The 15,997-nt window shown below is 40.5% G+C and overlaps 2 protein-coding genes across 2 annotated transcripts; one reads left to right on the forward strand and one right to left on the reverse strand.

Moving 5' to 3' along the window:
* Positions 1 to 101: 101 nt before the first annotated feature.
* On the reverse strand, positions 102 to 1,922 carry LOC140932466 (uncharacterized). Its single transcript, XM_073382075.1, has one exon. It carries the CDS (start codon positions 1,920 to 1,922, stop codon positions 102 to 104), a length of 1,821 nt encoding a protein of 606 aa, XP_073238176.1.
* Positions 1,923 to 11,230: 9,308 nt separating this feature from the next.
* On the forward strand, positions 11,231 to 14,826 carry LOC140932467 (uncharacterized). Its single transcript, XM_073382076.1, has one exon. It carries the CDS (start codon positions 11,231 to 11,233, stop codon positions 14,465 to 14,467), a length of 3,237 nt encoding a protein of 1,078 aa, XP_073238177.1. The 3' UTR covers positions 14,468 to 14,826.
* Positions 14,827 to 15,997: the final 1,171 nt, after the last annotated feature.

The raw sequence follows: 15,997 nt of genomic DNA on the forward strand, positions 1-15,997 counted from the left end.
ATCTTCAGTCTTCCTTCTAACTCTCTCGTTATGACCTTGTTGACTTTCGTTGCTAGAGTAGCCGCTGTCAACTCCAGCTTTGGTACTGTTACAGTACTTTTCTAGGGTTTCACGCGAGACTTCCCCATTACGAAACAGCAATGAATTTGCCCCTGACTGTTAACAAGACGTAAATAAGAGGCTGTCCCATAACCATGCTCTTGGGATGCGTCGGCGAAATGATGAAGCTCTACATGTTTCACTTCACCGAAGTCCTTTGGCTTAAAACATCGAGGAATACTGAATCCTTGCAAGCTCATAAGCCCTTCTCTCCAACTCTTCCAACGTTCACACAATTCTCTTGGGAGCTTCTCATTCCAATCCAACTTTAGTTTGCACAATTCCTGATTCATTTCTCTTCCAGGTAAGAGTAGGGGGCTGGCGAATCCGAGCGGGTCATACACCGTTGCAATAGATGATAAGACACCTTTCCGATTCTCTGGACGCTCCTTGTCATTCACAACGAAGTCAATGGTGTCATGTTCAACATTCCAGTGGATTCCTAGTGCTCTATCTATAGGCAAACTTTCTGATTTCAAATCTAAACTCTTAATGGTGGGTGCTCTTTCCTCCACCGGGAACGCTGACAACACGCTGCGAGAGTTCGAAATCCATTTCTTCAATTCAAAGCCTCCTCTCGCAAGTAACTCCTGGAGCTGCTTACTGACTTGTACTGCGCGTTCTGAATCAGCAAAGGATTTAAGCAAGTCATCTACGTAGAAATCCTTAAGCACGGCGTCAACTGCCTCTTGGGAGAAGTCTTTCTCATTATCCTTAGCCGTCTTTCTCAGGGCGTATCCTGCTACGCTCGGCGAGGACTTTGCTCCAAAAATGTGCACGAGCATTTGGTAAGTCTTCGGTCCCTTTGACAGGTCACCATTCGGCCACCATAAATAACACAACGCTCCACGATCTTCTGGTGCTACGAAGACCTGGTGAAACATTCTCTTAATATCTACCGTAACTGCAACGTCATCTACTCGGAATCCCAGGATCACTCCTATCAGGGTGCTGGTGTTTTCAGGGCCTCTCAAAAGTTGCTCATTCAAAGACGTTCCACCACTCCTTGAGGCACAATCAAACACTACCCGCGGTTCTTCGGGTTTTCTAGGATGCCACACCGCGTGATGAGGAAGGTACCATAGTGGCTTAAGAACTGGGACTTCGTCATCAGGTACCCGTCGTGATGCTCCCTCGGTCAGGTACTTGTCCATTACGCCACTGTACTTTCGGTGGAAAACTGGATCCTTCCGCATCTTTCTCTCTAGCCAACTTAACCTGCTTGCGGCCGCCGACAGACTCTCAGGAAGGTCAGGCTTCTCTTGGCGAAAGGGAAGCTTAAGCTGATAGTGCCCGTTCACTAAGGTCGCTGACTGATCCATAAGTTCCTGTGCTTTACGGTCCTCAACAGACATGCCTTCCTCAGCATTGGCATCAGCTTCAACAAATTCCTCATCATACATGCGCTCTAGCTGAATGCTTAAGCTATCTTGGCTGGTGCGCGTAAAGTTAATGTGAACACGGTCCTTAACAGTTTCTCCAATCGGGCCGTGGACTGTCCACCCAAGGGGCGTCCTCACTGCAACAGGTTCGCCTTGGTCTCCTTCTTTCCGATCTAACTGCTTGTCAATCAGGTCTGGGCGATCGTTTCCTATCAAAATTGTCACTTTCTTATCTCCTGTTTCGGGTAAGCTAACGTCACAAAGATGAGGCCAACGCTTAATATCCTCGTTTGTGGCCATTTGTCGTTCTGAAACGGGAAGATTGCTTGTAGTCAAGACGTTTTCGAGTCGGAACTTTGCATCTCCTTCTAACGATTCAATTTCTAACTGGACTTCATGACCATGTCTTAGCTCCCCGTCCACACAGTTGGCAGTGGTCATAGTATAGCTGATTGGCTTCATATCCGTTACGCCTATTTCACGCTCCAAACTATCTAGACAGAGCGAGGCGTCTGAACCGCTGTCTAGGAAAGCGTGTGTTATGATCTCTCCGGTGCCTCCCGGACATCTAATCTTGACTGGAACAACCTTAAAGCATACTCTGGGTCTGCCCGCTTCGAGCGCAGCAACCGTGACCGGATCCGGTTCCCTTGCACTTGCCATCGAAGGGCTGCTATCCTTCGTGTTGGGCGCTTGCACATTGCTACTGTTCGCTGAACCTTCCACCGCATTACTGCTGGGATTTCAGCACTCTCCGACGGGGAATGTAGCAGGTAGTGGTGATCCTTGCCGCAACCTGATATTCGGCAGGTGAATCCCTTATCACATTGTTTCGCAGTATGTCCTTGGTCAAGACAGAGCCTACAAAGTCCACGCTGACGAACAGTCTTTAGACGGTCATTCAATGAGGCACTTCTGAACTTTCGGCACCTCCAAACATTGTGAGGTCCGGAACACTGAGCACACTTCCAAGGGGGCCTTGGTGGTCCTTTCTGGCTTAGGCAATTCTGGTTAGTTTGAGTCGCAAGGGTAGTAAACTTGGGAGGCGGATCCTTTATCTTGTTTGGATCCTTTTTTTCTCGGTTACCAGGAGAAGAGGACCCTAATTCTTGCCCGTATCTATTGTTTATACGATCTGCAACTCTTCGAACAAATTCAACAAAGTCCGCAAAGTCCGCTCGACCTTTTCGCTTGATGAGATCTCCTGCTTTATCCACCCACTTCCTTTTCAGGCCCTCATCAGGGAGCTTTCGCATCAACGAGATTATGACATCTTCGTTGTCTAACCGACTCACGTAGTTGTGACCCATGCTGGTCAGGACCCTCCTAGCATCTTCCAGTCGCCTTACAAACTCCATGAGAGTCGTCGCATATGCTTTCCGCACTTGAATTTCTCTCAGTTTCTTCATGTGGGCTTCTACTATCATGTGAGGCTGGCCAAAGTTCTCGCTAAGAGTTCTCCAGGCTTCTGTGTACCTTTCATCCACTGTCAAATTAACACAACTCCTGATCGCTTCTTTAGCTTTGCCAGAGCACTGAGCTAAAAGGCGCGTCAGTCTTTGAGACTCATCAGACACCTGGTTCTCAATATTGTCTCTAAAGTTCGTAACAAACTCCACATACTCCAAAGGGTCTCCACTGAATTTCATCAACTCTACTTTCGGTAAGGATGGCCCTTGCTTGATTGCTTCGGCAACTGCTACCCAAGGATCGGGTTGCATGCGTGACTGCGGACTAGCTCGCTGCTCAAAAGGAGGGGCTGAATAAATGTACGTTTCATCTATTCTTTTGTTCGGCTCCCTTAATCTAACAGGCCTGGAACTACTGCCTTGTTCTACCGGATCCTCGCCATAGAAACCAAATTCCACGTTTCCACTTGTTAATGATGGCCCTACTTGCTCTAATCCACCATTCTCATCACCTTGGAACGTGCGCTGAGGAGATTTCTCTGTTGACGCCGAATCGGGAACATTTTCCTTCTGTGGAGTCACGTGAGTCGCTGCTTGCTCGTGTCCACCTTTCTTAGCACTACTTTTTGATTTCTTGCTCTTCGAATTCTTGCCAGTCATTCCGTTCCTTTAACCACAGTACTGCTTGAAATCAATAACTTCGAATGATGTAGCGTCCACTCATAGCTGCTTGAAACTGTACTTTAATCAGTTGTTCACTCGCTAGTTCGTTTCTAATCTGCACATAACTTGTATTCATTCCATTCACAAATTGCACGTGAAAGAGAAAGATTCGCTGAAATAACAACAACGCGACTATTACAAAGATGATATCGACCGAATAACCGAAATACTGCATACTTACAAGTTATTGTGCCTTCTTAATGGAAAGGAAAACTTGTCCTAGCGAAACGACAGTATAACTCCATAACAAAACATGTGCTTTTTCGTGGGAAAGAGCGCCCGCGATATTTTGCGTGCGGTCACCGAAGACCACACCATATAACGTTTATTTTGTGTCTCTTACACTCGGTCTGGCGTGACGGGCTCTTGAATAAGCTGTTGCAAATTGATGTTGGTGGTTCTTTTTATAACTTAATTAAAAGCTTTTATCACAACTCTTCCTCCTCAATTAAAATTGCCCAAAAACAAACGCGATCATTCCGTTATGCGAGGGCAAGGGTGTATCTTAAGTCCACTGCTTTTTAATCTTTATATTAATGACCTACCTTTCGCATTTGAAAATACATAATCTGATCCTTTGATTTTGCCAAACGATGCAAAACTAAATTCTCTATTATATGCAGACGATTTAGTCATTTTATCACGATCTAATTAACAGGACTACAAAATTGCCTCGATAAACTATCTTCATTCTGTACTTCATGGATGATGAAAATCAATCCCAAGGAAACAAAAAATTGTGGGGTTTTTCAGAAACGTGCGAGAAAAAATGCTGATTTTCACTTTCTCATAGATAATCAAATAATTGATGTTGTACAAGAGTACACTTACTTAGGAAGTCGAATGTCCTCATCGGGAAATTTTACAGTGTCACGTGAACAGCTCAGGGAGAAAGCTCTTCATGCCCTCTTCAGCTTGAGACGAGCACACGACTCTTAGCAAACTAAAAGTAGCTCTCGCCTGTAAAATATTTGATACTATGATCTCCCCTATTCTAACATATAACAGTGAAATTTGGGGTGTGTATGCCAAACCAGATTTTAAGACCTGGGACGGCTCACAAATCGAGAAGGCACACCTTCAAGTTTGTAAACGATACTCGGAGGTAACCAACAAAGCTTCTAATATAGCTTGTAGAGCAGAGCGTGGTCGTTTTCCTTTAAATATCACTATCAATTAGCAAATTCTCAAATACATTTTGTATATACAGTCTAAAGATGAGGAATCTCTCGTCAAACAAGCTTTTTTAATGTCATTCGACTTACACTGTAATGGCAAAAATAGCTACCATGCACTCTCATTTAATGAGTATGTCAGAATACTTTAAGCTTTCTGACTTTAACCCTGATTTGTTAGATATAGCTATCGTAAACTGAGCTATGTAAGTTCAGTGAAACAGGAATATATCTCATATTGGCAAAACACGCACCCTTTAACATTCTCAAAAACTTGAATTTTCTAGGTCTTTCAAAAACCGATCATACATCCTCTAGTTACTTAGACTTAACAAGAGGAACAGCTGGGAGAAGGGCTTTAGTAAAACTTCTACGAATAAGCAATCACAAACTAATGATAGAAATAGGCAGATACAATCAAACTACTAAGGATAATAGGCATTGCCCTTTTTGTGAATGCAATGTAATAGAAGACGAAGTTCACTTTCTTTTTCAATGTCCTACATACTCTATGATTAGGAATAAATTTTACTATAAAGTCAAGACTATGATTCCAGATATTACCCAGTTACCTATAAACGGTTTGATCAATGAACTGATGAATTCTTCTAATTACTTTATCAATATACAATTCATAAACTATATTTCAGCTTGTTTTGATGTTCGTGACAAATTATTATCAATAAAGTAAGTAAACGTAATTGCCCTGTGTTGTAATTTTGATTCCTAAACATAGATTTTGCAATACTGTATGTGCTTGTATGGTCATGCAAATGAAGCTCGTTGTTGTTGTAAGTTTTCCTTTTTGTTAGTTCAATAACGACTCAGCAGTTCAATAAGTACACAACAGATCAATAACCACACCAGTAGTTCAATGACTACACATCAGTTCATTGAGCGTAAACTACATGCAGCTGCGGGAAGAATAGCCACAACTACGTTAGTTATTTTTTGATAAGAATGCATAGCATTAAGTAAGTGGTAAATACTCATTTAGCTATGGTACTAGAACTAAAAAGATAAATAGCTATGTTACACTGTTATTAAGTTCTAGTGAGCTCACTAATATAGACGGGAACATAGACTGATGTTATTTTAAAAAATTTTAGTCCTCTCAGAAGGTCTGTCATTCTCATCAGGGGCACAGTGAACAGACCTGGAAAGAGAGTCAGCGCCAAAAGGGTAAAGCCAACTTGGTCCGGAGAAAACTTCAACTAAATAACCCGAACGCGCGCGTTAAAAAAGCAGAAAAAAATACAGTTAACCGTGGATGAAATCTTGTTTTGGACTCTCTTTCCGCACGTTTCAAACCGTGGTACCACAGCTGGCCCTACGTGCTTGAGTTGACTACCATCAATCTATGTTTAAAAATAGCTATTTTTACCGTAAAAGTCCTGAACTTCCAACTTTCTTGGTTGTTTCAAACTTGAATGGCAGCTGCTCGTTTCCTGACCATATTTCAAAAATCTGCTTTCGATATGATAATGTCTGTACAAATATAAGAGATCATAACAATTGCAGGCGATGCCTCAGCAAGGTACCAACAGTTTTCTTTCCAAAACGAATTAGAACTAAAGTTTCAAATGCGTCTAACTCACCGCAGCTTGAATAAAAACAACTGGTAGGATGACTGCACTTTGTTTTCTTCACTCGATGGATTACGTCATTTCATATCACGCGCAATTTCTTCAAATGTTGAACCGGCAACCGCCGTGAACTTTCGCGCGCAACTTGAAGGAGTTACGTCACAGTAATCCTAGTGTGCAAGTGAGGCCTTTTTCTCACTAGTTCGGTTTTCTTATAGAGTGTTTTCACTCACGTGACTTGGTTTCCTAGCAACCTTACTATCCGCCATGTTGGCGTCCCAAGAAAGAAAGCGTGAGCTGGTCACTTATTGTATTTACAGCTGTATTTATCGATTTAAACTGTGAAAGATCAATCTTATATGGGTTTCTCTTACCATGGTTCTGTGTATTATTGTTGGCTGTGGCAACAAGCGTGGAAAAAGTTTACAAAAAAAGGATTCTGCAGTGAAATTTAGTCGCCTTCCGAAAATCGTTAGAAGGCGAAATGATGGAGCAGTTGACGACCAGAAGAAGACGTGTATGGATTTCTGCCATAAATCGCAGTGACCTTACGGACGATAAGCTTGAACATGAGAAGTTTTGTTATAGGCATTTTGTGCCTGGCCAAGCCGCCAAACAGTGGGAACAATTTGATGTTGACTGGGTTCCAACATTACATCTCGGCCACACGAAGAGACCGCAGCGTGTTCTGTTAAAAGTTTTAATGTAAAATAGGACGCTAGCAATGTGGGAGCAGGATTCCCCTTGCCCAGCCATACATCCGCGGCAATGTGCACATAAAATCCTTCCGTCATTCTCGGTGATGATCCACAGAAGAACAGTTGGCAGGGGCACCCAACGAGGATATAGTTCAAAACCACTTGACATAGCATTGTTGAACGTATTTTAGTATTCAAACGGTAGATATGGGCATATTTTTATCCCCTAAAAACTTTTCATCTGTTCGGATTTCCTAGCTGAAAGTCTAGTGATCCGAAAATTATAGGGATAAAAACTTACCTTCTCGAAAATTTCAGCCAGGAAAAGGCTCCCGAAAATTCTAGGTGGCCTTTTTTAGGGTCAAAATCCGTTAAAAATGGGTAATTATACCATTTTGTAGATGTCCGAAAATCCTAGGAGAGAAAGGCAAGCAAGAAATTTTACAACAAATGCTCCGAAAATTCTAGATCTCAAATCGTCTTCCGAACAGATATTTTCCCGAAAATTGCCGTCGGGTGCCCCTGAGTTGGGTCGTTCATCTTTTGAGAGTGGCGAACCTTTAAAGCTCGTGTCCAGATACCCGGCAGATACTGCTGAGTCGTTATTGAACTAACAAAAAGGAATTCTGAGCGGACTAAAATTTTTTAAAATAACATCAGTCTATGTTCCCGTCTATATTAGTGAGCTTACTAGAACTTAATAACAGTGTAACATAGCTATTTATCTTTTTAGTTCTTGTACCATAGCTAAATGAGTATTTACCACTTACTTAATGCTATGCATTCTTATTAAAAAATAACTAACGTATTTGTGGCCATTCTTCCCGCAGCTGCATGTAGTTTACGCTCAATGAACTGATGTGTATTGAACTACTGGTGTGGTTATTGATCTGTTGTGTACTTATTGAACTGCTGAGTCGTTATTGAACTAACAAAAAGGAAAGCATCAGGAATTATTCCTGTAACAAAATTGAAGATGTGTGTTAGTGGTTTTACAATGTAGCTGGCTATGTTCCTGACTACCTTTGAAGCAATATTATCATAACCATTTGACTTATTGCATTTAATTGTGTTATTCCTTTGTCTACCTAACTTTCTTTAACTGGATCTAAGAATACTGAATGAATATTTCTATTTCCTTCAAATAGGATTATTACGTTTGAGAATTAGCCGGCATTTTTGCAGCTTAATTGGTCCGACATTAACAAAATATTCATTAAATATAGTTGCTATTTCATTTGGATCTGTAATTACGTTTTCTTCGACATACATCATTGAATTTGTAAATCAAATTTCACTTAGTAGTAGGCTTTCTTTGCGGCAGATTTTACTGTGTTGAATTTATTTCAGTAACGTTTGTAGGTTATCATATTGATTCCTATACCGCCTGTTTTTAGTTTTGCTTGACTTTTTAGTTTTCCTCTGTTATCCAAGGTTTTTTAAGACTTCTATAATTATTGTTTTTCACGCACTAAGTATTTATGTTAATCATAGGCTTTCATTAATTTAGTTTTATTATTATTCATTCAAATATATTTTCCCGATTCTGATTGGCTAAAAGCACACGTTTAATTCACCATAACCAGGTACTGATTACCAAATTCGGAAGAATTTTGTGTTTAATGAGGAAATGACGTCAAAAATGCAGCCTTCTAAAGGTTAATGAACCGTTAACCGAGAAGACTTAGGTACGAGGTTGAGTTGTTTTGGTTGTGAAAACAAAAATGGCCGATACTTCAATCGTTTCAAGAGTAAGATCTACAGCTGGAACTAGGCGAAGAAACAGTTAAAAACATAGCAACAACAGTAAGAAGACAACTCGGAGGGCATCTACTATTTGGAGAATATTTGCGGAACTGGACAAACCTAAACGTACACTATCGAAGATGAACTGAACAACGATGGATCGATGGAGGTAAGCATGTTTTAGCTATGTTTTTAAACTAGGAATTATTTTGAATAAATAATAAAACAACTATTGAATTCGGCTTTCGTAACATATGAAGAATTAGGGAGATCTCGGAGGGTGTTATCCTCCTCGGCCTACGGCCTGGACGGATAACACCCTCCTTGATCTCCATAATTCTTCATAAGATACTCAGCCTCATTCATTAACTGTTAAATAAAACTAAAAGTAGGCATTTTCTGGATTAGCACAAGCATATACATCACATGAAGTCAGTTTCATCGAGACCTTGACACAAATTACTTATTGTGTTATCATTTATGACACGTTTTTTCTTCCTTTCTCTTTCCAGCACCATGGACGAATAAATTAACTTTAAACATGTAAAACTTAGTGTTTAAAAACAGGTTAAGGATCTCGCGCATTTGCTTACGCTTACAACTGCTGCCTTAACGCGAGCCTGCTGTGAATTTGCGCTCTTTCAACAATTCAGTATTTATTGGGATTATTCATTCCTACCTACCTACTCTTTCAAATGTAGGCGAACCCAACTGAAGTTGAATTCCATGGGTCCACATCCAAGTTCAGGAGCGAAGAGAAAAAACATTTAGTCGATGCTTGTAACACGAAATTAAGCATTTTCACGTCGTAGTCGTGCAAAAACCACAAAAACGGCAAAGAAATGTACAGAAAAGCCTGATGCATCTGCAAAGTTGTTGTTTTACATTTTAAACTTATTTTTTTGTTGACGTTCTCGTTGTTGTCTTGTCGTTGGATATTTAAGTCCCTAATTTTTCATGCGAAACAAGAGGCTGAAGAGGAAGTGATTCTATTTGACGTTTTGACTTATGCATCACGTGGATGCGCATGCTCGATGGAAAAGCAACTGGTTGTTCGCAGTGGTTTCTTTCCCTTCGTAGCTTAGCGTCCGGCCTGGACAAACCGCTGAGACATCATTATAAGCGACTTTCAGAATGAGCTCTCCCAAACAACTACGATCATGATAGTTACTGTGGAATAAAGGAAAATTTAAGGTTAAAAGTTCCTTGGGAATAGCTAGGGGTTACCTGTAGTGACAAGACAAGGAGCTGGTTTTTATATTACATTTCACCTTAAGTAAACGATTTTGTAAAAAATCACACACAAACAATTTCGTTTCTGTGCAACGTACGTCTACAATGTAAGATGTTTACTAAGAAAAGAATCAGTGTGTAGTCAGTCGTTGGAAACTCGTCACGCAACTAAATACCTCTGCAGTATTAAACCCAGACTTAAACTCTCTACGAGGATACTCAAGAGACGCTGAAATGTGGTCTTCGTGCAAGATATAACAATAAGGCAACAAGTGTTTCCTGAAGTGTTTAGCTTTCAGAACAGGGTTTAGACTGAAGCCGATTCTTCCAAAACGCGTAAAATCCTTGCACGGTTGTCGTTTACTTTGATTAGCTTTACTTCCTGCTTTGGAATTAATAATTTTCTTTCCAAACCAAATAAACTTCCTTCTTGTTTAGACTTAATTTTAGGAGCATTGCAATATATTCCTATGGGTAATAATTTGTGTTCTACGAATAGTTTTTCTTTATAGTATTTGTTTATTATCGCCTGAAATCCCAGTGTATATTGATCACTGAGGAACCTCAGATGAGTATTTATTCAATAAAATGTGTGTGTGTATGTGTATGTCCTAACCCATCTCTGTCTCCCTTTCGTTAAAACAATTGTGTATGGGATAAAACTGTTTAACTTTCTTGCAGATAAGTTGTTCCTAACTCAAAATTTCACCAGAGAAACCACGTGGTTTCTAATTTTTTGAAAATGCAATGAATCCTAAAAACGTTTGATGTTGTGTCTTTTTTTGTAAATACAAGACTGCAGACACGAACTATAGACATACATATGTATTTTTAAACATTCAAATATCATTTTAATACATCGAAACCGAACTGCTTTTAAGTGCAAATCCAACTTTATTTTGCAAACCCAGGTCACCTTTACACTTTTTACACTTTTACATGAAAAGATATCTGACCCGATCACAGCTCTGTTCATGTAAGAGAAAAAATATATATTTATTTTGAAGGAAAATTTCTTTTTCCTAGCTATTGCTTAACCAAGGGGATATCAATTATAGCGTTTCTGACTAGCTTTTTTTTAAAAAAAATTAAAGATATAGTGTTTATAACTCTACTTCCGTAGAACAATTTGCTAATATTACTAGTCTTGTTTTTACCTATCTTTCAGAGAAAACCATTATGGACAAGGTTCTAGAAAAGATTTTCCCCGGCATAATTGCGGGAGATTTCCTTTGGAAAACTAAACGAGTTGTCCAGGCTATTATGCTGTGGAACGAGTGCGTAATACTCCTAAACAACAAAGCCTTAGAGATAGAAAATGACTTTGCCACAAAATTGAGTATAACGCTGTACAAAAAGGTGTTTTATGGGTATGCTGCTATTAAGAACCTTTCACCAGCTATAGAATCTGGCAAAAAGCTTTTAGTCCTACTTCATGATTGTAAGAGAAAAAAAGAAGAAGGTGAGACAGCCTTAATGCTAGCAACAATGTACCACCGAAAATGTAAATACAAGGAAGCAGAAGCAGTCCTCAAAAAAGCACTCGGTGTCAACAAAGAAATCAACGACAAAGACGGGGAAGCGTCATGCTACATAGCCCTGGGAGCTGTCTTTAAGTTTGTCGGAGAATATGCCAAGGCTGAAGAATATCTTCATAAAGCACTTACCATCAACACAGACATTGGCGACAGAGACGGAGAAGCCACAAGCTACTTAAACCTAGGAACGTTATTTTGGTCTGTCGGAGAATATGCCAAGGCTGAAGAATATCTTCATAAAGCACTTACCATCAACACAGACATTGGCGACAGACACGGAGAAGCGGCATGCTACGGAAACCTAGGAAGGTTATTTCAGTCTGTCGGAGAATATGCCAAGGCTGAAGAATATCTTCATAAAGCACTTACCATCGAGACAGACATTGGCGACAGACACGGAGAAGCGACAAGCTACGGAAGCCTGGGAGCGTTATTTCAGTCTGTCGGAGAATATGCCAAGGCTGAAGAATATCTTCATAAAGCACTTACCATCAAGACAGACATTGGCGACAGAGACGGAGAAGCGACAAGCTACGGAAACCTAGGAAAGTTATTTCAGTCTGTCGGAGAATATGCCGAGGCTGAAGAATATCTTCATAAAGCACTTACCATCAAGACAGACATTGGCGACAGAGACGGAGAAGCGACAAGCTACGGAAACCTAGGAACGTTATTTCAGTCTGTCGGAGAATATGCCAAGGCTGAAGAATATCTTTATAAAGCACTTACCATCAAGACAGAAATTGGCGACAGAGACGGAGAAGCGACAAGCTACGGAAACCTAGGAAAGTTATTTCTGTCTGTCGGAGAATATGCCGAGGCTGAAGAATATCTTCATAAAGCACTTACCATCAAGACAGACATTGGCGACAGACACGGAGAAGCGACAAGCTACGGAAACCTAGGAACGTTATTTCAGTCTGTCGGAGAATATGCCAAGGCGAAAGAATATCTTCATAAAGCACTTACCATCAACACAGACATTGGCGACAGATACGGAGAAGCGACATGCTACTTAAACCTAGGAATGGTATTTCAGTCAGTCGGAGAATATGCCAAGGCTGAAGAATATCTTCATAAAGCACTTACCATCAGCACAGACATTGGCGACAGAGACGGGGAAGCGACATGCTACGCAAACCTAGGAACGTTTTTTCAGTCTGTCGGAGAATATGCCAAGGCTGAAGAATATCTTCATAAAGCGCTTACCATTGTCGACAGAGACAGAGAAGAAACATGCCACCTGAGCCTAGGTGAAGATGTGAAGGGTCAAAAGTATTTGCAGAATTCTCTTGAAATTAGCAGGAGGACTGGAAACATGAATTTGCAATATCACTCTTTACTTTCCCTATTTTGGTGTCTTTTAAACTCAAAAGGAGACATATCTGAAGCCTTATTGATTCTCCATAGAAGTATTCAAATTTTTGAAAAAATGCATAGCTTTCTAGGAAACAAAGATGGCCGCAAGATATCATTTTTTGACAACCACGCGGAACCCTATCGGCTGTTTAGTTCATTGAGTTTTTCTTATGGGAAACCCTATGAAGCTTTACACGTTGCTGAACTTGGACGGGCCAAAGCTCTTGCAGAACTAATGTCAAACCGTTACTTTATTGAAAAAGAAATATCCATCGCCACACAATCGTTTGTTGGCATTGAGGAAGTAACGACGAAAAATGGCAACAGCACTTGCCTATACATCTCCTACTACTCTGACAACATATTTTTGTGGGTTTTGAAACAAAGCAAACTGGTGACTTGCCGAAGTACGAAACTTTGTGAAAGCTATGATAGCAAGGACGGCAAAATCTCTGTGGATGACCTTTTTGGAAACGAAAGCTTATTAAGAAATTTTCACGTTTTACCTCAAGAGCAATGCGAAGACCGATCACTCTTCTCCTCTTACACCAACCAACTTACAAACGAATCAAATCTGGAAGATAGTCTCTCATCCTTGCGTCCTTGTGAAGATGTGTACGTGGAAGAAGTAAACACAGACCCTGAACCGCCAACACTTCTTCAGATTTACAAGATGTTGATTGATCCTGTAAGTGACGTACTAGAAGGATCTGAAATTATTGTTGTTCCTGATCGCTGCTTCTTCAAAGTTCCGTTTGCAGCATTACATGATGAAAGTAACCACTTTTTATCAGATTCATTCAGGATACGCATTGTTCCTTCTTTGACGACTCTCAAGCTCATTCTGGACAGTCCAGCGGACTTTCACAGCGAAACTGGTGCATTGATTGTGGGTGAGCCAAGAGTGACCGATGTGTATTTCAAGGGAAAGTTAAGGTATCTCTGTGCATTGCCTGGCGCGAAAGCGGAAGCAGAGATGATTGCAAGACTACTACCTGGATCTCACCTTTTAATAGGAGAGCAAGCAACAAGGCAAGCAGTTCTTCAGAGAATACCCTCAGTGAGTCTCATACATTTCGCTGCTCATGGTGATGCCGAAAGAGGAGAAATTGCTCTTACCCCCCCTGACTCTGCAATGCGTCCTCCACATGAAGCAGACTACTTACTGACAATGACCGACATTTCACCAGTTAAACTGTCAGCCAAACTGGTGGTCCTTAGCTGTTGTCATACCGCACGTGGACAGATCAAAACAGAAGGCGTTGTTGGAATCGCCCGAGCATTCTTAGGATCGGGTGCACGCTCAGTGTTGGTGGCATTGTGGGACTTACAAGACGATGCAACAGAACAGTTTATGAGAAGATTCTACGAAAATCTTGTCCAAGGAGAAAGTGCAAGTGAATGTCTTCACCGGGCCATGAAGTGGATGCGAAATAACGGTTTCTCCGAAGTGCGGCAATGGGCACCTTTCATGCTGATTGGGGATGACGTGTCATTTCACTTTGGTGAAGAAAAGTGAAGGTAATTCGTGCTTTCTGATAATTAGGGCCATAGGAAATCTGCAAGGTCTTTTTGCATTGCAGTTTTCAGTATCAACTTGGGTACATTTCTAATTTCAATTACTGAATAAAAAGCAGTATTTACCCTTGAAAGCCACATTATTGACTACACCTGAAGTCAGCTTTTACTATGACTGAGGTAAAATATCAATCAACCGCTTTTTAACATCGATAGATACTAAACGCACACAAAAAATAAAGCCCCGTATCCCTACTGTAACACAGAATGATTTTAAATCTTTTTTCTTTTTCGTGATATATATATGAGGCACAAATAATTGAATATTCTTTTATTTGCTACCGCTCAATATGAACATGAGGGTTGGCTGATAACTATGGTATGTGAATTCCCGAACTGTAACCAAAACAAACAGCCCAAGGTAGTTTTTTATTTGATATAAAGATAATCGGAATAAACATATCATGGCGGAGATCTAGATCTGAGAATTGATCGAAAACACTAAAAACTACAAATTGTCGGCTGTGTATGGCGTCTTGAACGTAACTACAGGGATTTTCGGGGACACTGACAGTAGTACACTGGCTCTAAACTTGGACCAAAGAGGCAAGGAGTTTCAAACCAATTTTAGCTGTGCACCCTGCTTTTCTTCATATATGATGCCTAATTGGAAAGTTTTAGCGGTGAGATAAACTTAAATAAGTCAACTTTTCCCTTATGATAACGCCTGAGGATCCCTCTTCCATGTAAAATGAACCTAAATGCCACTTACCCCAGCTGGAGTCGTTTGTAATGAATATATGTGTTTTACCAATTTTTATGTTTCTTATACATTACTGTTGCAGGAATTACACTAACGATACACCATATGATAACGAAACAGCCCTTCCGCAGAATTCCATTGAGGTAGTCCCTGACGGAAAATGTAAAGGGTCAATCCTTGCAGCATACGAACATAACCCACACTGAACTGACTTGCTTGGCCCAGCTGTTCATCTTTGCGGGCTTGATTATTTTTCGCGCTGATTTTAGGAATTTTTGTGTGTGTACATATATAGGTACCTTGAGTACTCTTGACTAATCTCGGTCTAAAATGTCTTGCAAAAGCACCAAACACCAGCCTAGTAAAAGTGTACATCGGTAGCTCGGACAATGATACACCGTAAATGCGACGCGAATAACATCAGGATTAGATAATTTCCCAGGCCATCTATTTAGGTAATTTGCTAACTTACTTCCTCAATTAGTCCCTAAGGCTACAACAAACAAATACTTTTCAGGTAAACGAGATTCTTAATCGCAAATTGAAGTTTGATTACAATGTAAACAACATTGCAAGGTTTATAGTTTAGTCGAAGTGTATATATTTTAGAGCCAATCTTTCTGTGGACATAGAAGTACAGTATATAGTTCTGCAACCTTGCATTATGATATAAGGTTTGACGACTCAATTAAGTCAACTAAAAGCCTAGCAAAACCAACTTGTCCAAACTCCAAACTAGTCATCGCAGTGGTAAACTAAAGGTTATTT

Source organism: Porites lutea, chromosome 3, assembly GCF_958299795.1.
Source record: "Porites lutea chromosome 3, jaPorLute2.1, whole genome shotgun sequence".
NCBI lineage: Eukaryota > Metazoa > Cnidaria > Anthozoa > Scleractinia > Poritidae > Porites > Porites lutea.

Bases quoted from the DNA above. Each gene is read 5' to 3' on its own strand.
- LOC140932467 (XM_073382076.1), top strand. From the start codon at position 11,231: ATGGACAAGGTTCTAGAAAAGATTTTCCCCGGCATAATTGCGGGAGAT.
- LOC140932466 (XM_073382075.1), bottom strand. From the start codon at position 1,922: ATGACCACTGCCAACTGTGTGGACGGGGAGCTAAGACATGGTCATGAA.